Source organism: Leptodactylus fuscus, chromosome 8, assembly GCF_031893055.1.
Source record: "Leptodactylus fuscus isolate aLepFus1 chromosome 8, aLepFus1.hap2, whole genome shotgun sequence".
NCBI classification, from domain to species: Eukaryota; Metazoa; Chordata; class Amphibia; order Anura; family Leptodactylidae; genus Leptodactylus; species Leptodactylus fuscus.
This window is the reverse complement of record NC_134272.1, coordinates 30,263,655-30,285,588: the sequence shown is the minus strand read 5'-3', so window position 1 is coordinate 30,285,588 and position 21,934 is coordinate 30,263,655. Positions and strand designations below refer to the sequence as shown.

Genomic DNA, 21,934 nt, shown 5'->3' with positions numbered 1-21,934 from the left:
CTGGCAGAATAGGGCACATCCTGTGAGGACTTGGCGCATGATGATGACGTACAGGCCGACTTGGACGTGATTGGACAACCTACTACCGAGTTCTGTGGGTTGGATGGTGTCTCCCTGGGCGATAGAGAAGTCCAGATCAGGTCAGCAACACAGGAAGTTGTAACATAAGGAATTTCCTTCCAATGCTGACAGAGGCAAGGAACAATACAAATATACATCGGAGACACTGCACTGTCTTCTCTATCCTGTACAACTCCAGCAGGCACTAGAGAATGCCAAGGACTGATCTCTAGACTCTATGGGTATGTTCACACAGGGCATATATGCTGCAGGTTTTCCAGCATGGAAACCTATTACAGTGACAGCAGAAATGAATGACATTATACTAAAGCTTATCCACATGGGGCAGCGGGCTGGAAATCCGCAGCATGTCAATCTATGCGGCGGGTTATAACTGTGGGTCTCACCGTGCGATAACATTGCAGCAAAACCCCCCGGAAAAAACGCGTCATGAGCTGCGGTTTTTGCAGCTTTGTATGCACTGTAAATGTTCTTCTGCAAAAAATCTTACAGGGATCACACACACCAGACCATGTGGACGTACCATTACAGACAGATAGGGATCACACACTGGCCATAGTCATTATATGGTATGGCGGATTCTAATAAGAGTATTTATATCATCAGTAGTAAAACAAACAATATTAGATGCAAGTAAGTTTTATTGTGCGTTAAAAGTTGTCGCAACATATAGTTGGTGATCTGATAGGTACAGGGGTTAAGAAGGAAGCACTCTGTCAGGTCAGATTGTGGCTTTGGGGATGTTCTGCCTCCACATGTCACATCTATGATGGGATGGATTTCTTCTAACCATGATGGGAACGCATTAGTGTAGGGAGCTAAGTGGAAGAGATGTGAGTCTCAAATTTCCCACCAATGGTGTGTAGTAAGCAGATCAGACTCTGTGGTAAGTGGAACAGTAGCAAGTTGAGGATATTGCCGGAGGATGAAGTTATTTGACAGAGAGAAATCTGTTTAATTGGGATCTATCGGGATCCATTAACAAGTGCAGCTATATTACTCCTGGACACTGCACTCATCATAGATGGTAGACTGACACCTACTTCTAGCTTATCTGTACAGCTTGTGTCAGAGAACATTTGACCAGTAGGGTATGTGCAATCAATACAGGAAATCCATGGTTTCTACAACATGTCACCAACCTCATTACCCAGTTTTGGTGCTGTTTTTGGGTGCTAAAACCATGACAAGATAGGGCGGACTCTTCATTTACAAACACTAAAAAAAGTCCTTTTCTGACTCCCTTTGAAATAAGGGGTAGGTAGGTTTAAGGTATTTCCCATGTTGGAAAGGCCCCCTTTACAGTACAAGACTATAGAAGCATACCATTGTGGAGGGTGGCTATGAGTTCCTCACTGCCCAGCAATGACGTTCAGCTATAAGGCCGGCCCCTTTGACAGTGCAGTAATATCAGTAGCCTATAAGTAAGGGCACCAATATGTTTGGACCCAGGGTAGATACTAGCAAGACTGAAAGAGTGTTGAATTCAGTGCACTGTCAGCTTTGCAGCGGTATATAACACTTCCTATACTAGAGGATAAGAATGGTCCTCTTTAAAAGTATCCATGTGAACATGCCCTTACACTTTACTGGGAGGCTGAGACTACACTTTGTATTTCAGGTTACAGATTTTGCTGCAGTTGTTTTGAGCCAAAGCCAAGAGTGGCTTCCAAAGGAAGGGGAAATATAAAGGAATCTCTTATACTTGTGCCTTCTGCTAAATCTACACTGGCTAGAAAAACCATAGCTTGTGGTCTCAGTCTAAAGCATGTTTCCTGCACCTGCTAACTATGTATACATGTATAAGGTGGATTAAACCTCCCGCCAAATAAATTAGGTTGTTGTGAGGTTATGGTACACATTGGTTATACTGGTCATGGGTTGTCATTGCATATTGTTTACTGTTAAAGGAGTATTCTGGGGGGGGGGGGGGGGTCCGTCACCCTCACCCATAAGCTGTTTGAAGAGATGAGTGCTGTGAACTCTTCACCACTTACCGAGCGCTCTCCCATACATTGTATAGTGGCTATGCTCGCTTTGGTATTAGTTCAACCCCTCCACTTGAATGGGACTGATCTGCTCAAATGCCACATGAGGAACAAGTGTGAAGCCACTGGCCTGTGAAATGGAAGTGGCGCTCACTGGAGTTCTGCTGCCACTTCAATCAACTGATTTTTGGGGGTCCCGGGTGTTGGACTTATTAGATATTTATGATGTATCCTCAGGATAGGTCATCAATGTGTAAATCCCAAATAACCCTTTTAATAACCTTGTAATAAGGCATTGCTGCTCTGAATATATTTAGCACTGAAAAATAAGATTATAACAAGATGCAATATGTCTTGTCTGCAGTTTTATTATTAAAGAGGACCTTTCATGGATTTGGGCACATGCGGTGTTATATACCGCTGGAAAGCCGACAGTGCGCTGAATTCAGTGCACTGTTGGCTTTCCCGATCTGTGCCCCTGGTGAAGAGCTATCGGTGCCAATACCGTAGCTCTTCACAGTTAGAAGGGCGTTCCTGACAGTCAGTCAGGAACGTCCTTCTGCACAGCAGTGCCTATAGTGATGTACTGTGTGAGTGGTGAGGAACGCCCCCCTCTCTTGCTGATAATACTCGTCTATGGATGTATACTGTGAACAGAGGGAGGGGGTGTTCCTCCCCGCTCACACAGCACAGCACCATAGGCGCTGCTGTGCAGAAGGACGTTCCTGAGAGACTGTCAGAAACGCCCTTCTGAAGTGAAGAGCTACGGTACCAGCACAGATGGGGAAAGCCAACAGTGCGCTGAATTCAGCACACTGTTGGCTTTCCAGCGATATATAACACCGCATGTGCTCAAATCCATGAAGGGTCCTCCTTAATGAATGAATAATTCTTCCTTTTCAAAAGGATTATAGGATACATATAACTAGGTGGCGTTCTTTCTGCTGGCATAGGGAATCATATAGGCAATGCAGTCTGGGAATTGCTATGCAAATTAGCTCTTCTCCAGGAGGAAGAAATCTGTCTCTGTCGCCTGTTCTTGATAAAGTTGTAGGGAAATTACTGGGTAATGTCGTCAGTAGGGCCGAGCTATTATGAGCTAAATCAAAAATCACTTAAGGCTGAGGCTCCACATTGTGCAACATTTTTATTTTTTTGCAGTTTCTTGAGTCAAAGCCAACAGTAGGTAGAAGTATAAGAACATCTTATATATTTCCGATTCCTTTTGTAGCCATTCTTGGCTTTGGCTTTAAAATCTGCAACAAAAAAAGCTGTGTTTCCATAACGTGGGGCCTCAGTCTAATAGAACAATGTATAGCGTACAGTTAGTGACAAATCCTTTGTGTGAGGCAGGAGGGCAAGGAGGCAAAATAACAGAATAACGAATGTGGCGAGTTCACGATGATTAATAGAGCCGACTTTCGGTTATTATGCGGTTTATTGCCCCGCCCTCTTTGTCAGGTACGGTAACTTTTTCTGTCACAATCCCTCCCTGTGTTTCCTGTACAATCCCAATAAGAAATATAAAATTCCAGTCTGGTATTCCAGTCATGTTCACATTACACGCTTTAGAATGCAATATGCATTTTCCTCTCGTTATTCTGTATTAAACCAGTCTCTTCATTTCTCTTTAGGATTCTGGGTGGACTCATGAAAAAGCCACCACTCAATAAGTTTATTCAATGTCTTGTCTGGTAAGTTCAACCACATTAGGAATATCTGAGCAGTGATCCCAGACGTCGGTATTTACTGACATGAGGAAAACAAAGTTCACCTCTTAGTGAGGGGGATTATTTTGGCCCACTCATCTTGACAGTGGTTTTTGGGCATTCAGTTATACACAGCTCTCTTAAGGTCGCCCCACAGTATTTCACTTGGGTTGGTCTGGACTTTGACTGGACTATTGAATATTTTCTTTTTCAGTCATTCTCATATGGGACAGAATGTGCAGTGTGCATAGCGTGCCATGGCAAATTTATCTCCACCCATTCCCACCCATTTCTCCTTGTGCTCCCCACACAGTATAATTCTCCTACAGTTACTCTAATATTATATGCTCCCACATTATAATGTCCCCTCCAATTGCCCTTACAGTATAAAGTCCCTGGTACACTCACAGTTTAATGTTCCCTTCCAGCTGCCCCAGTTTAAACTGGGGGCAACTAAACGGGGGACATTAAACTGTGGGGGCAGCTGGAGGGGGACATTAAACGGAGTAGCTAGAAGAGGACATTAAGCCGTGGAGGTAGCTAGAGGAGGGCAATAAGTTTTGGTGGTAGCTAGAGGAGGGCATTAAGCTGTGGAGGTAGCTGAAGGAGGGCATTACACTGGGGGTCAAATAAATACTGATGAGCTATACTGTAGATCATACTGTAGATCAACATACTGTAGATAGGTCATCAGTGTGAAGAATTCCATTTGGGACCGAAAAAACCCTTTAAATTGTATGCTTTTTTTTTTTTTTTTTTTTTTACTGCTTCAGATTTTGCATTAAACTGGGGTAGCTGGAGGAGGACATTAAACTGGGAGTCAAATACTGATACCCTATACTGTGGATAGGTCATCAATATGAAAAAATCCATTTGCGGCCAGAAAACCCTTTTAAATTATATGACTTTTTTTTTTTTACTGCCTCAGACTTTGATTATTGACAATGGTAACCAAGAATACTTTCATTTTCCAAATCGATCACTCTGTATCAGTAAAGCCTTGTGCAGACAATCAAAATACTGCACTGTTATCTTATCTAGCTAAAATCCCCACTGATTTGAGTTCTATACGAACACCTTTTCATTCTTTAACAAACAGGTTGTTTTTATACTGCGCACCATATGCTAGCTTGCAGAAAATAACCTGATGCTGTTGACACTTCAGTGGTGCAGTTTACACATCCATAAAGGGTAACATATGGACCCGTATTTGTCATATGGTTATGTGCGTGTGCGTATAAAACCTGGTGATTTAAGGAATTCACAAATTAAGTAGTTTTAGGGAATCGATCTGGTTCTAAAACCTCCTAAACCAACAATAGAGCTGTGTAGGGGCCTATAATAGGAACAGAAACAAACCATTGTGGCCACAGAGCAATGAGGCGACGTAAAAATAATTATCTGTTCATGCATATGCAAATCAGCCTGCAAGTGCACCAGGGGGGAACCTGATATGCCAGATTTGACCACAGACAGCCACATGTTCTCTGCTCTCCAGTCACCCGATATTACTGCTTGAGCTGTGAATGATATTTTCAGTCTCTGTATGTCTGTAGGCAAATCTGTCCCCAGTGCACTTATACTGGTTTAGGATCATAGGATATAATACACCATCGTAGGATATAATACACCATCGTAGGATATAATACACCATCGTAGGATATAATACGCCATCATAGGATTTAATACACCATCATAGGATATAATACACCATCATAGGATATAATACGCCATCATAGGATATAATACGCCATCATAGGATATAATACGCCATCATAGGATATAATACGCCATCATAGGATATAATACGCCATCATAGGATATAATACGCCATCATAGGATATAATACGCCATCATAGGATATAATACGCCATCATAGGATATAATACAGCATCATAGGATATAATACACCATCATAGGATATAATACACCATCATAGGATATAATACACCATCATAGGATCAGAACAAGTGAAAAACTAATAGAATGATGGATGCAAACAGAGGACATAGTGTCCGCATTGTCATCATTCACTGTAATATAAAAAAAAACAGACCATATGTCTTCCTTCTCTTGCACGTATATATCATTCTGATGACCTTTTAGTCCATTGTTCCTATCCTACGATGGAACAGAACAACGGACTAAAGTAAGCTAGTGTGAATATAGCCTGAGTTTGTTTATTTAAAATTGTGTGACTGTTGGCCCTGATCTTTACAGATCGAAGATCACCCATGTGGTTTAGGAATTCAATTTTTTTTTATTGTATTGTATTTTGCAACCAATTAGTATTTGATCATGTTAATTGTTTATAGATTATGAGAAAGACAGGTGTAGAGTATATTTACTAAAGTCCTCTTGTTATTTCAGGACTGTTCCTGCCTGAGACGGACACCTGTGAAATCAATAAGCCAAAATAAAGAGTCGACCACAAGTATCTATCCACACTGGGTGAGGCAAACCGTCTATGTTGTTATTCAGTACAATATTAGGAATTTCAGTAAGGTATCCTGGTCCCTTGTTCCTATTGTAGAAGTGGGCACCCATTCCCAACCACATGAAACTAATAAGAACGTAATACTTAGATGTTTGTGTATCTCCTGTATATTGTAATGTACAGTGTCTGTACTTCTTTTGATGTGACACTTGGCTGTGGACCACTACTATTGTCCAGCTGGCTACCCTGTCAAGCGATACCATAGGAGGGAAACAGAATGGCCAGAAGGACATTAAAAGAGGTGCACAGCCAGACGTCACATAAGCGCCTCATGGGAAAAATAGGTAAGTATTCAATTCCCTATACCTGGAGACAGTAGTGTGGTGAGGGCCCCATTTGCAAGAGTGACCACTGTGACCCCTATAGCTGTTTGCTCTGTCTTTAGCTGGAAGGTCCCCAGCTATAGAGTACTGTGAATGTTCTGGCTGAAGTGATGTCACATAGCGTGGCTTACTAGCCCCAACATATAATATGGCTCCCACACAGTATATGCCCCGTTTTTTGGCCCGCATACAGCATATGACTCCCTTTTTGACTCCCACACAATATATGGCCCCCTTTTTATTGGACCCCATACAGTATATGGTCCCCTGTTTTTCCCCCACAAAGTATATTACCCCCACATAGTGATATGTTAGGTCAGTAGCCAGTGATAATTTACTCACCTATTCATGCTCCTGCCACCTCCAGGATGTAATGTCCTGGCGTTCTTCAGCGTAGTGATGTAACTTGCACCGCCACCTAGAGGCGGCAGCAAGACAAGAGCGTGGATAGGTGAGTAAATTATCGCCTGCTACCTATTGCAATATTCCACTATTTAGCAACGATTCAAGAAGAACGTCCTGCGAATACATGTAATATTAATATGTAATGTTAACATGTTTCTCATATTTGTAGGCAGGTGAGCTGCCGCAGTGCTGGATTCCTCCTGTGTTGGGAGGACATGACACGCCAGTGCGGTACAATGAATTCAACAACTATGAACTTCAACAGGAACTTGGTGAGTTTGCTCCTCATATATACTGTGTGATATTACAGTTGTATATGAAAAACTAATCGTAGAAAAGTCCCATTATTTTTTAGTTATCATAGTATTGACTAGCCTTTTAGAAGTCTACACCATGTGTCATTGGGGAACTCCTTGTTTTGCAAGGGATATGAAGCTCTCATATTTGGAAATGGACACCGTACTGTATACTGTACATACTGTTCCATACATGTCAGATACATGTGAGTCCAACGTCTACCTAGACCCAAAATATCCCATATCCACAGGATAGGTCATCAGTATGTGATCTGGTGGTGGGGGGGTCCCAGACCCTGCATAGATTAGCTGCTGTAGTGGATAGGGACTACGTGCAGGCTGCTCCTATTTAAAACAGTTGTAATGCAAAGTATTTATCCTTTATCCATAGGATAGATGACAAATACATGATCGGAGAGGGTCCGACTGCTGAGACCCCAACGATCCCAAGAACCGGGGGGGAAGGGGGGTGCTTTTTGTGGATAGGTAGCAAAAGAAAGTTGACCCCTTAAAGGGATTGTGCGATGGACATAGAAAGATGCTCCTGCATGGTGTTCTATAACCACTTTTTAGCCAATTTTAGGCAATGCTCCAAAGACACAGACAGAAAACGAGCAGTTTTCTGAAAGATTTTCTTTAAAGGGGTATTCCCACGTCGCATACTCACCAGTCTTCACTGCTGTAAAATCTTCTTTCTTCCTGGTTTCTTGCGTCATTTGGTGGGCGGGGTTTCACATGCAGCCTGCCGTTTAGCCCCGCCCACCACATAGCGTGATCCTATGGGGCGGATGAAGGGCCTGTGATGTCATCGGAGGTCCTCAAAAAACACTATATGCACAATATTGGACTATGATGTACAGGCAGGATCAACTCCATTCTGTGTTACATACAGAGACTGCCTGTCTCTGCCATAATGAACACAATTGAATTAGCTAGCCTGATAACTGGGAGAACAGAAGACTAGTTCAGAAATGAAAGCAGCTCCTCTCCCCTATCTGAGATCAGGGAGCTAGGTCACGTGGTGCAGACACAGGAATAGCTAGATACACAGGCTCGCTCCCATGCACTTAGCCCCTCCTCCCTCCCCCCTGAGAGCAGGCAGCTACATTACTTGACTTTTGAGCAGATAAGTCAAGGGCTGTGTCAACAATGAATTGAATAAAGTAAGATAGTGGACAAACAAAGCAGTTTTGCTGAAGCAGTGTATTTAGGAAAAGTCTTATATTCACATTAACAAGCAGTATAGATAGGATCCTTGTGATGGGACAACCCCTTTAACTTCCTCTTTTTATCGATTTTGCAGGAAAACGATTCAATAACTTAACTACAATCTACCTCGCTCGACATACTCCTACAGGAACCCTGGTGACAGTACAGCTCACAGATCTGGATGACTGTTCAGATGAACAACTCAAGTTTTTACAGGTATAACATAGTGGGAGGGCTTTATCAATGGATTTACACCAATCCCTGGTGTAAAAGAATCACTGTTTCTGGCACATGGTCAATTTGGTCTCTAAAATTGCACCTTTCATGTGAAGTGAGCCCCTCATAGATTGTAAGATCTTTCAGGCAGGGCCCAGTACATGTATCCTCCAATCTGGCAGTATATAAATACACATATCTCCACTGTAGTGCACAAAGGATCTAGACTGACATAGGTAAAACATCCCCGGTATTTGTAAGGCTCCCAAGTACTCCGTACTCTAATCTACCTCTTCCTGTCTTTCAGAATGAAGCGCTTATGTCATCATTTTTTCAGCATCATAACATTATGATTTCATGGAAAATCTTTACTGTCGGGACATGGCTTTGGGTTATTAACCCTTTCATGGCATACGGTGAGTTGCAGATATTTCTATTCTCATTATACGATAACCATTCTATTTTTATGTAAAGGGCAGTTCTCACGGGGATGGGGACTTACAGAAATAGATATTTCCTTGGCTGAAAACAAATTTTTCCAAGGAAAAGCGTTACAGAAATATTGTGCTTTGCATTTCTCTTGGGTGCCAGTAAAACAGACCATACACTAGTCATGAAGTTTCCAGACCAGTGCGGATTCAGCATGTTCATCCTGATGTAACATGCACAGGAACCTTACAGTTAGAAAGATATCATCATCTTAAAGGGATCCCCCTTAAGGTGGTCCTTTCTCCACCTGCACCTACTCTAACTAAATTCATCCTTCAGTAGGTGCTGCTCCTCTGATTTTCACACAGTTAGAACGTTTTCTCCATCTCTCACCATTCCCGAGTAGTTATTTTCATCACAGTCATACTCTGTACTGTCAGGTGGGTGGTCCTTGGCTAGATCAGACAGACAAGGACTGCCCACCAAACAGTAGATAGCCTAACAGAAATGATTGCTCAGGAGCGGTGGGGGGTGCACTAGGGTCAGAACAGCACCATTGAAGGATTCAAAGAGGTGGAGATGGTGATAGAGAAAAGAATTGCGCTCCATTGAAGCTTTTAGCAATGTGTGAGTGTAAGCTTTTGTTCTACCTAGGATTCATGAATATATACAGCAAATCATTCTTCTCTTTCTAGGTTCCGCTAGCAGTCTTGTGAAGACATATTATCCTGAAGGCATGAGTGAAGTTTTAATAGGAAACATTTTGTATGGAACACTAAAAGGGTTAAATTATTTGCACCAGAATGGATATATTCACAGGTAGGATCGAATATAATCTATTTAACTGAAAACAGACCACACCAAAAATATGAAGTTTAGTATTAGGCTAAAGCAGGTATGAAATCATTGAATCCAATTCTGTACTTCTCTGTCAACAATTTGCAACTTAATTTGGCTCTTTACAAATTACATGCAAGTTCTTCTATGATCCCCATCTATCTAGTTGGGTGGTAGGATGAAGAAGCTTTTAACAAATATATGACGCCTCCCCATGCAACAAACATGAAAATCGCAATTAAAATCAAGAATCGGCAATTAGCTTGAAATTTGAGAATTTAGATTTGGCATAAATTGCCCAGCCCTAATTTTTAACATTTCTCATGTGTTTTTATGGTGTATTTTTAGTCATTTTAAATGATCTATTTGTTGTGCAATGTGAGGCACGCCTGTGTGCCTTGGAAGAAGCCGAAAGGGAAAAACCCAGGGTTGGGCAGTTACCTGGGGTGCCATGTTTTTATTGATCAGCTTCATTGTACTCTCCTTGTGACTATAATGAAATCCTTTCCTTGAAATAAGCTTTGTTACGGGTTTTCACTACGTTTTGGCCCTGTCTATTATTCACCATTACCGTATAGCTATCAGATAATTGTAGAAATCGGGCTCTGAATTACTCAGGGATTGGGTACGCAAAACAAAGGGAGTAATATATCGGCACAGCTACCAGCTTGTACCGCAGTGCATGAAGGACTAAGAGAGAAGAGACATAATGCAACATTATCCATAATTCTGTAGTGTGCATTTATTCATAACTAGCCAAGTTAAGGCATCCATTGTAAAATGAGTTGCACCCATGGCAGTAATACATAGTCACGCTGGGTATTTCATAGAGTAGCGTATTTTTAGGGCATGCAGTCTACAATGGATATCCAAACACTTGACTTTGTGTCATTGAACTTCTGATGAAAAATCGGAATGGATGGAAATCCTACTGTCATTAATCTCCAAACCAGGATGGTCTCTAACTTTGCGGAGAATACAGTCCTGATCAGTGAAATGTAGAAGTTTTATCAGGATAGGACAGGGATGGGCACCAGCGGGAGGCAGACATGTGAGAGTGCTGTGGGCCTGTACAATACCTAAATAGGAAAATAAGTATTTGCAAATAGTATTCCACAACCAGCCTCAAAGAATTCCACCGCATCACAACCTTCTGTCCCCTATGGAACCACTGCCAGGCAGAAATTGTTCCAATGGAGCCTGTTCTCTAAATCATCCGTTTTGGTCCTCAACGTAGCTCACATGCCCTTTAACCTCCTTCATGGATGGATTCTTCCAGGAGGCCATTTTTGGAGAGGAGAAGGCAGCACCATATTGGCCACATGGGAATGCAGGGCCAGTGGTGTTGGCCAAACTGAGGTACTCATCAAGGGGATCCCCTTCTGCAGCAACTGAGGTGGAAGTGAGCATTGCAGGGAGCCTTGCAAACCGCTCCAGCTGTGCAGCAGCATTTACAGAGTGGCCTCAGCCCTGAGTACACAGTGGGTCTGCCAAGTTGGAGGGGCCGCCATGTTGAAGGTGCTGCCATCTCTATGTGTTTTCCTATCTCTCTTGGAGCGAGTCTTCTTGTGCAGCAGCAACCAAACAACCCTGCCAGACGGACGCAGGGCACCAATTCAGTTGGGCTGTTAAGGTGGGAGATGGCTGGTAGTCTAGGATTTAGTAGTATGGGGCTCAAGAACTCAGCTCTTAAACCTGTCTTACGTGCCATTTAGGCCATGCCCTGTCTTCATGGCTCAATTTTTTACAATGTTATAATCCATAGATTGTAATTCCTTTGGCAATGTTTGTATTCTTGTCTTTTAGGAGCGTGAAGGGTAGTCATATCCTCATCTCAGAAGAAGGTCTTGTATCGCTGTCTGGACTTGGTCACCTTTACAATATGGTTAGAAGGGGAGAAAAAGCTAAGGTGGCATTTGATTTTCCTGACTTTAGCACTGCAATGCTTCCTTGGTTGAGTCCTGAGCTACTGAGACAGGTTAGTAGTTTTTATATTGTCTGCTTTATAGATCTGCTAGTTGTATATCCAGTTCAATGACTTATTGGATAAGATGGGCAATTGAAGTAAATACTTGGCCTAACAAGTAGTAGTTGGTAAGAATTAGATAAAACTTATTCCTGTGAATTTTCCAAAGGCCATTCACCCAGTTCTTGAGACAGAAGATTTATGGATCTTATCTTATTTTACTTTAACTTCATCCAATTATTTTATAACCGGTCATATCAGAAGACTCTAGTCACCGTATAAGCTGTAAAATGAATTATTCACGGCGCAATCTGTATCAATAATAAAAGTAACTAAAATTTTGTAAACTGCTTATCAATATGGATTTTAAGTTTTGGTTTTTTTAAAATTTTTGTGCAGGTTTTTTAGAATTTTGCACCTGTAAAACTGCATGGCCAAAACCACAGTAGCTTGGGATAAAACTACATGTAGTCTTATGAATACATTGAAAAAAGTGCAAAATTTTTTTTCTTTTTTGTTTTTGGTATTGAACAAATCCTTTGGCTGGATTCACACTGCCGAGTCCTGCACGAGGAAGATGAGCCATGTGCTGGCCATATCTCTTGGCCTGATCTTGACTATGTGAATTGAACTTAGTGAGTTACAAGGCAGTCAGCTCCTGAATGGCCAAGACATCATAGCTCACTATTATGCAGTGAGTTCACATCACACAGCCGAGTCAATCCTGGAAAACATGACCCATGCACAGAGTCTTCTCCGTGACGGGACTTGTTTCTGTGAACACAGGCTTGGATCACACATGCAGATTTTATCCTTTGCATTGAAAGAGTTTGATCTAATAATAATATAATAAATAATAATACATTTTATTTATATAGCACCAACATATTCAGCCACACTGTACAATTTGTAGGGTTCAAATACAGACAGAAAGATGCATTACAAAGAAAGCCATTTCACACAATGGGACTGAGGGCCCTGCTCGCAAGAGCTTACAATCTATAAGGTAGATGGGGTGACACAAGAGGTAGCAGGGGCGGCATTGCTTATACAGTAGTCTGACAATTTTGTAATAGAGGTGACTGTCATTACACAAACATAAAACTTTATGAGTCGTCACTAGTGGTGTCCTTTAACATGTGGATGGAGCTTGGACCTATAAAGTTAGCCTGAGATGGCATCTACAGTGAACATCTGCAGCATGTCTGAAGAAAATCGTATGGAGGAATCCACATGTCTGGTACTGTACATTGCTGAGGGTAGCCTAACATTTGCATGCAGTTTTACAGGCAAACGATGTTGAAAAACTGCACAAAACCTGAGACCAAAAACACATAAAAAATGACCTCTGTGAACTGCAGTTTTTCCACAGTTTCTGGCTGTATTATGTATTTGTTACTTTTATTATTGAGACAGGATTATTATTATACAGGGTCAGGGGTAGTTATTTTTACAGCTCATACCGTGACTAAAGTTCAGAGACTTCTGATATGACAGGTTGTAAATAAATTATGATAGATGAAGTCAAATAATAAGATAAGATCCATAAATCTCCGGACTGAATGGCCTTTGGAAAGTTATGCACAGACGTCTGATATGACAGATTTTTATAGTTTCAGAACATAATACAAGAATATAGTCCGTCAATGAACATAAAATAAGCATCTGCTACAGACAAGGCCAACACTGCAAACTTGGAATTGCCCGCGGCACTGCAGGATATTCTAGCACGACTTCTGTAACCATATTGTAACCAGGATATTGTGTCTCGTAGGATTAATATGTAAGAATAACTCTTAGCTTGCTTGTTTTACGTTCATATTAAAGCTACTGCACATCAGAGAAATCCAGTAGTAACATAATGTCTATCTGTGCACATTTACAACCCTAGATTACATGTTCTTAGTAATGAATCACTTGTTATTAAGGACCTCCACGGATACAATGTGAAGTCTGACATCTACAGCCTTGGGATCACTGCCTGTGAATTAGCTACTGGGCGTGTACCATTCATGGACATGCACCGCACTCAGGTAAGAAACTCTTGTGTCCATGTCATAGTCCACATTCCAAAAAATCCCACTACTAACATAACCCCAGCCCAATAACATATGAAAAATAAGGTCTGGTACCTGCTCACGATGTAGTGATTGATATTCCAGACCCAGAATGGTTTTTATCAAGCTGGTGGGTATAGCGCAGGGGTCCTCAAACTGCAGCCCGAGGGCCACATGCGGCCCGCCAAGCACTGCTGTCTGGCCCCGCCGACAACGCCGGCAGGCGTGCATTTATAATGAAGCTCCTGGGGAGCTCGGGCCAGGCCATGGAGCGCACTTCACTTTACCTATTGGAGGGCACCACTCCCGATGTCTGTGCGACCTGCTCTGCCTCCGGCCCACTGTTTAAAAAGTTTGAGGACCCCTGGTATAGGGTAACAAGGTGCAATGTCGCCTGAAGTGGCGCTGTCCCCAAACACGTTAGGTTATTAGTAGATCCTGCCACACATGGCTGGATTCACTGACATTAATCTAATGTGTATGAACAGCTATAGGGCTCTTGCACACAATCGAGTGCCGTCCATGGAAACCGGTCCGCGAGTAGGACCCGGTCTGAACTGGACCGTATGCATAGTAGTCAGTTATGATGTAGTGAACTCCCAACCAGCCCAGTCATTACAGTAATGAAGTAATAGCGATATGTCACTTCATTACTGTCGCGATCAGGTCGTTCGGGAGCTCAATACAACATAACTGACTATAATGCAGTGACGCCTATGCACATGGAGTTCAGCAGGGTCCTACTACCCACATGGACCGTTTCCATGGACAGAATATATTCATGTGCAAGGGCCCTTACAATTTTATATATTTACGATGGTTTTATCTATACAGTTATGAGATTTAACTTTTTTTTTCTCATTACTATGCAATACTATCAGATGCTGCTACAAAAATTGAAAGGTCCACCACAGAATCCTCTGTATGGAAACACCTTTCCCTGTGAAGAGTCCCCCTTAAAGATCTCACGATCTGGTGTGGATTCAGGTATCGGAGAGAGTGTTGTCGCTGCAAGCATGACTCAGACCATGACTAGTGAGCGACTGAGAACTCCTTCTCCAAGAACGTTCTCATCTGCTCTGCAAAACCTGGTGGAAATCTGCCTACAGCAAGACCCTGAGAAAAGGTAATTCAGAGATCAGCCTTTATGTCCTAATTGTGGTTAGGCTAGGTTCACATCACGTTCATGATGTGACCAGGATGTATACTATTAATAAAAAGGTGTTTAAACCTATACAGCTATGTATGTAAAATAAAGTATGTGCTTGACATCTGTGTGTGCATGCTTGGGTTTGGATACACGTTCCTGAAAGACCAGAATAGTGTAGTCCAGGGGTGCCCAATACGTTGATCGCGATCTACCGGTCGATCGCAATGGACGTATGGGTCGATCGCGGGATGCAGCCAGGGATCCCCGCCGTCTGCTTCTTCACAGCGCAGGCTGAGAGTTATCTCTGGACACTGGCAGGCTGGGGCTGCGGAAGCCCCGCCTGCCAGTGTCAGTAGATGACTCTCAGCCTGCGTTTGTAAGGGCATGTTCACATAAAAATCTGCCTCAAAAAAACCAGTTCACATTCTGTCTTCCATTTATTTCAATGGGAGTTTCATGCAGAATTTGCCTAAAGAACGAGCAGGACATTTCTTTTACCTGCTAGCTGAAAAAAACTGCAAATTTCCATAATCCAGTCTTCCATTTCTTTTATCTAGACCATCAGCTGGCATGTTGCTGTCTCATCCATTCTTCAAGCAGGTACGTCACTGCATAATTCATTATAGTTAAAGGGGTTGTCCAGGCTTAATTATTTTATATGGCCTATCCTCAGTAATACCTGATCGGTAGTGGGCTGACACCCGGCCTCCAGGACCGATGATCTGTTATAAGCCGCCTATGGTGCCTGTACTGTAAACAATACCGGGCCGGAAGCAGAAAGCTCCATCCACTGTATAGCGGCCCGATGCTTCGCTGTAGCTCAGCCCACTGACTTCAATGGGAACTAAGCTGCATTGAAGGCGCCTGGCTGCTATACTACAAATGGATCCCCAATAATGAGTAATATTTAGTGATATACACTGGTCTGGTATACATTTGCTCTAATCTGAGCCACAGTTTTGTATGATTATCCTATGTAGATATTATGCATGTCATATGCAGATGTGACATGTAGATGTGATATATAGCTATAGTATGTCATATGTAGATGTGATCTCTAGATTTAGTATGTCATATGTAGATGTGATATGTAGATGTGATATATGGCTATAGTATGTCATATGTAGATGTGATATGTAGATGTGATATATAGCTATAGTATGTCATATGTAGACGTGATATGTAGATGTCACTTGTAGATATTTCTCCATGTTCTGGTGACTTCAGGCGTTTGTGGTATAACATGTTACGCGTCCTACATGACTACAGTAGTTGGGTGACTGCACGCTCTTCCCTGATAATATAGTATAATGAAGTGTATGCTATGTATATGCTTATTTCATAGGCAAGGGAGCAGACACATGACTCTATACCCTCGCTGCTGCCCTCTCTGGCACAACATCGGAAGCACAGTTCAATTGTGTCCCTTCCAGTGATCCTGAAGAAATACCCCTACAAAGCTACAGATGAAGCTAAAGAATGGACATTTCTTTAATACAGTTTACTACACGAAAGGAATATCCTTTATTGCCTTACATATCGTATTAGTGAGCAGTGTAAGGACTTCAGTTTCTGGCAGTTTCCTTTTCTAGAATTATATATACACGTGTGTATTTTTTGGTTTATGCTCAGAGAGCATAATGTGAATATACAGATATTGCACTTATAAACTGCGGAGAATTGGTAAGTCGTGCACAGAATTGACACTAATAGCCGCTTCGGCCCTTCCTGCCATCAGTATAGGAGTTTGATTGTTTTGTGAACATTGTGTTGCTGACCGTTTTGCGCCATTGACTTTATCACTCGAGAAGTATTATTTTTACTAGTATGATTTAGCTCATTTTGTATGGCAAAGATCCTTTTTTTATTTTCGTGCTACATATTGCTGTTTTGTATAAGAAGCCAAACATAAACAATCAGGTATTTTAATGTAATGTAGATGATGAATCCTACATTAGTGCGGTGATCACGTGAAGCACTGGTCAGTCCATCATTGCATTGCATGTTTATCCTAGACTTGTACCTATAGCATGTACTATAGGAACAAGGACATATTACTTGGAAGAAAAGTTTTAGAGTAAAAGCAGAGGAAGCAAAGGTTTTATGTCTTACCCATTTTATACACATATTGAGCATATCTCAATGGCTCAAAGAGCGCTCAAAGGGCTTTTTCACTTTCTAATATTGATAACATATCCTTAGGATAGATCATCAATATTTGATATGTGAGGCCCTGACAACCGTGATCCCCGCAGATCAGAAGCTTCTAGACAGTGAGGCTTCTGGTAGTGTTTAAACTTTGCAGATCTCCTAAGGATAGGCCCATCAATATTATAAAGTGGATAACCCATATATATATATACACATACATACATACAGGGAGGGAGTACATAGATGAATAATCATATAAATCCCAGATCAGGTCCTTACAAAGGGTTGAATGAAGTTCCAAACTCTGCAGCCAATGAAATGTAGCCTATAAATAGCGGTTCACTTACTTATAAGTGATGGCATTGGCAGCCCCAGCCTGGAGTGCGACTGTGTTCATGTGAGCAGGTAAATACTCATATATGGGCTTACAATTGAGCCATCCATCTAGACTTGGGGACCCATCCTCAGTACAATGTGACCACAATTACAATTTCATTGCGATATTGAGGAATACTAAACATTGGTGTGGCGAGCAGAGGGCCCCTGTGCAAGATTTGTTTTTGGTGCACTGTCCGCTTTGCAGCGGCGTGTAACTTGGCTGACAGCGCTATGCTGGGCCCCCGGGAAGGGGGGGCGGCATTTTTGCTGACCTAAGCCAGTCCAGGACAAGCTGTCCTGGACTGGCTTAGCGTCACCGTCTCGGCAGCCCGGCACGGGAAGTGAGCGGTGGATTGGGGAGGCCCTGTGGAGCAGGTCCTCTCCCTGCCTGCTAACGCCGCCCCGTCCGCTCCGCTCCCTCCTCCCGGGGGGGGGGTGGGAGTGGCTTTCTGTCGTCCGCCTCAGGCGGCATAAAAGCTAGGTTCACCCCTGGCTGAGAGGAGACGAAAGGTCTCCATAAAGGAGAGATAATCTGTCTCCAGAGGTGCCGCCTCTCTATTAACAATACAAATATACTTGGTTATACTGAGGGTGCCTGTGTATGTAGGCGGGGAGAAATGGCTGACAGTTGGCAAGTGACAGCTATTAGAGGCTACCTACACCTTTGTAAGGTAACTTTTATTATTAGAATTGCAGTTTATCTATTATTGGTTAAAAAATATTTTGCAAATAGGGTTTTATTTTTAAAAATTCTGCTGTTTTTTTTATTTGAGGGTTATCAAATGAATAAGATTTTAGCTCAAATAAGTGTTTGTGAACAGGGATAACGGTCACACAACGAACCGTCAGGCAGCTAATCAGACAGATCTCTATGAGAAGGGGGAAGAGCAGCTTGAATTGTATGAGCGAGTGAAGGCTGCGGAAGAAAACACGAGCAGAAATTTTAATAAAACCCTGTTTGAAAAATGTTTTCTAGCCAAGATATATATTCTATATATTACTGCAATAATAAATTACCAGGAAGGTATACGTACAGTAGTTCTTAAAGGTGCCCATCGAAAGTTTTACTTTAGTGAATCCCAGTTATCCTCTTCCTCGAGAACAGAGAAAGTAGATAGTAAAGTTGAACCAACTTTTTAGGATTTTGGGTACAGTTGGGCTTCAAGGGACAATACAATTTTTTTATGTGAACTCATTTTCTCTACCTCTGATTGATGCGATTTGTCACTATAGATGTAGATCCCTATGAATCTAGGAATAGAGATGACGGAAGCTGGGTTTGACATCAAGTCTCTCTAGTTTTTGTAGTCCTGTGTTCTATGAGCTGATGTATAATCTTAAACTCTACACGTTCTGACTCCCATCGCAAGATTTAAAGGGGTATTCCATCTTACAATCTGTTCATATGCCAGACTCTGGCATATAACCCTCATAGATGGAGTCTTTGCCTTCTCGTGTATGCAGGATGGAGAGCCACTAATAAGCAGTGACCATCAGACATGTAAAGTAGTATCCGAAATACCAATGTTATCACAGATGTCCATATAGCATTCACTTTCTTTAGGGTAATCTGTAAATTGTCAACCATCTACAGAAATAAGACAACCTGACAGGCCGGATACAACAGAGGACACATTTTAGAGCATAGATTTTGGTAACCAAAATTTTTTTAGGACACAGCAGTTGTCATCTTTCTGATACATTTCATTCTAGTGGATATATAAGGTTATAGGTCTGGTTGGTGGCTCCTCTGTCCCAGTGCTTGTTATCGCTGGTAGATGTAGCTTTATGAAGTTTTCAGCTTTCCTGCATGGCATGATTTTTTTTTTTTTTTTATATAATGAGTTGTTGACATAAGCAGGTTCTGATTCCATTCCCATTGGCTGGGAAATTGACTTCCTCATGGGGCCACATGATATTATAGGGTCCCATACAAGAAGGCTTTATACAGTTGGCAGATTGAACTATATTATTCAGTCCAGACTCTATGGTGTTATGAAGGAGAAAAGGCAGCGTCATGAGAATGTGATTTTAGTGGAAAAATCCACAGTACGCTGCTAAATAATAATTTTCACTGAATGACTTTTTAAAGGGGTTTTCTTGGATTATGATATTGATAGACTTTCCTTAGAATAGACCACCATTCTATTGGTGGGGTCCGCCTCTCAGCACCCCCACCAGTCAGATGTTGGGATGGGTTGCAGGGACTGTGCGATTTCTGTTTACCTTAGTGTGTCTACCTGCATGTCTCTATGTAGTAACAGCGGTGCAGAGTATTTCAGCCATCAATATCCAGATACCAGAATACCCGTTTGAGTCTTGCTGGAATGAGATCTAATACTCAGAGGGGATTTTCATTACTTAAAAGGGGATATGTGTTTTATTTTAACCTTGTAAATTGTCCCCTTTTTTGCTTTGATTTCTACTCTCTATGTTCGCTAAAATATTAGCTCAGCTCTAACCTACATCAACTGAAATCAAGGGATCCCAGTTTGACAATATAATGCTCTAGTTAAAGAGGACCTTTCACCACTTTTGGGCACATGCAGTTTTATATACTGCTGGAAAGCTGACAGTGCGCTGAATTCAGCGCACTGTCGGCTTTCCCGATCTGTGCCCGGTGTAAAGAGCTTACGGTGCCGGTACCGTAGTGCTCTATGGTCAGAAGGGCGTTTCTGACCATTAGCCAGAGACGTCCTTCTTCCTCACGGCGCCAATCACGCTGTGCTGTGGAGCGGGGAGGAACGCCCCCTCCCTCTGCTCACAGCGCTCGTCCATAGACGAGTATTATTAGGAGCGGGAGGGGGGAGTTCCTCCCCGCTCCACAGTACAGCGCGATTGGCGCCGCGAGGCAGAAGGACGTCTCTGGCTGTCAGAAACGCCCTTCTGACCATAGAGCACTACGGTACCGGCACCGTAAGCTCTTTACACCGGGCACAGATCGGGAAAGCCGACAGTGCGCTGAACTCAGCGCACTGTCAGCTTTCCAGCAGTATATAACACTGCATGTGCCCAAAAGTGGTGAAAGGTCCTCTTTAAAGGGTATTCCCATCACGCTTGTTCACCAACCTGCATGCTGTGTGCTCTCTTCACTTCCTGGTTTTCTCAGCACATTGGTGAGCGGGATTTCACTTGCTCTGCTATCTGCTATGTTTGCAGTCAGTAATGAGGGATTGGTTGTAAATGAATTACCACAGTATGAAGCTGATGTAGAAGAGCTGGATTTGAGTCAGTTTGTAATACATACAGAGGTACCAGACTCCCTATCTCAGCCTTTATCAGCCAAATTCAATTAAACCGACTGATAAGAGCTCAGAAATCCCGGAGCTCTCACCTTCCCCTCCCCTATCTGAGGAGCTCCGTTACTTGTCTGTGAAAGAGACATACACAGCTCAGAGCTGCTCCCAGCACTCAGCCCCTCCCCCTATTCCCACCCCCGTCTTATATCAACATAAACTAGCAGTATAGATAGGATCCTTGTGATGGGACAACCCCTTTAATGAATGAGCATTTACATGACATTTCCCATATTGACAAGCTTGGCAGATGTCTCCCAACAACATGACACCCATACTCAGCTTTTTTTCTATTTTTTTTTTTCTTTTTAACGTTAAAAAAAAAAAAAACAACAACTAAATATTTCCATTATTCTCCCTGTACTATATACAGATCTCAGGATCTACGTCCATTGATAACTACATACAGTGTCCTGACTGCATATTTCTGTATCAGCAATTGCTTTATTCCGTTAAAGGAATTGCCCTGCTTTAGAACATCTTACCTTCTCCATAGTAAGGCCTTATGCACACAACAAAGATTCATTGAAGGGCTGAATCACTCATAGACCTTCATCAGTTTTAGCGACAGCCATGTAAGAAACTTAGGTCACACTGCTATGGGGTAGATAGGATGGAACAGAAGCCCCATAGCACTGAAAGGATCACAGGTCAAGGAGTGCACTTTAGCTCCATTCACGCATAGGAGGTATGCATGAGGGACTTTATATCCCTCATTCTTCTGATCGCTGGTTGTTCCCAGCAATCTGACATTACCTATCCTGTGGATAGGGAATAAGTGTCTTTGAAGGGAGTCGATCATGAAGATTTTATATTTTTAATTAAGCTTATCTTCATGTAGCCTTTAGAAAAACTATTGTAGACATATCTTTTGTTTCATGATCGTTGCAGCTGTTTTCATGAAAAACTTGTTATTTTCTTATGAAAATCAGTCTTCTGGAAGCAC

The 21,934-nt window shown here is 42.2% G+C and overlaps 1 protein-coding gene across 2 annotated transcripts; it reads left to right on the top strand.

Moving 5' to 3' along the window:
* The first annotated feature begins 89 nt into the window (after positions 1–89).
* Positions 90–16,979, top strand: STRADB (STE20 related adaptor beta). 2 transcript variants are annotated; one of them, XM_075285598.1, is made up of 12 exons: positions 90–140; positions 3,704–3,763; positions 6,149–6,229; positions 7,173–7,275; positions 8,603–8,724; positions 9,032–9,140; positions 9,849–9,972; positions 11,797–11,968; positions 13,885–13,989; positions 14,895–15,139; positions 15,721–15,763; positions 16,509–16,979. In XM_075285598.1, exons 2-12 carry the CDS (start codon positions 3,752–3,754, stop codon positions 16,656–16,658), a joined length of 1,266 nt encoding a protein of 421 aa, XP_075141699.1. In that variant the 5' UTR covers positions 90–140; positions 3,704–3,751; the 3' UTR covers positions 16,659–16,979. The 2 variants fall into 2 exon arrangements, with proteins under 2 accessions (XP_075141699.1, XP_075141700.1); XM_075285599.1 differs by having other exon boundaries at positions 108–302.
* The last annotated feature ends 4,955 nt before the right edge of the window (positions 16,980–21,934 follow it).

Excerpts from the sequence above, each read along its gene's own strand:
- STRADB (XM_075285598.1), top strand. Across the intron at positions 8,725-9,031 it reads AACAACTCAAGTTTTTACAG|AATGAAGCGCTTATGTCATC; the intron begins GTATAACATAGT and ends CCTGTCTTTCAG. Across the intron at positions 9,141-9,848 it reads TAACCCTTTCATGGCATACG|GTTCCGCTAGCAGTCTTGTG; the intron begins GTGAGTTGCAGA and ends TTCTCTTTCTAG.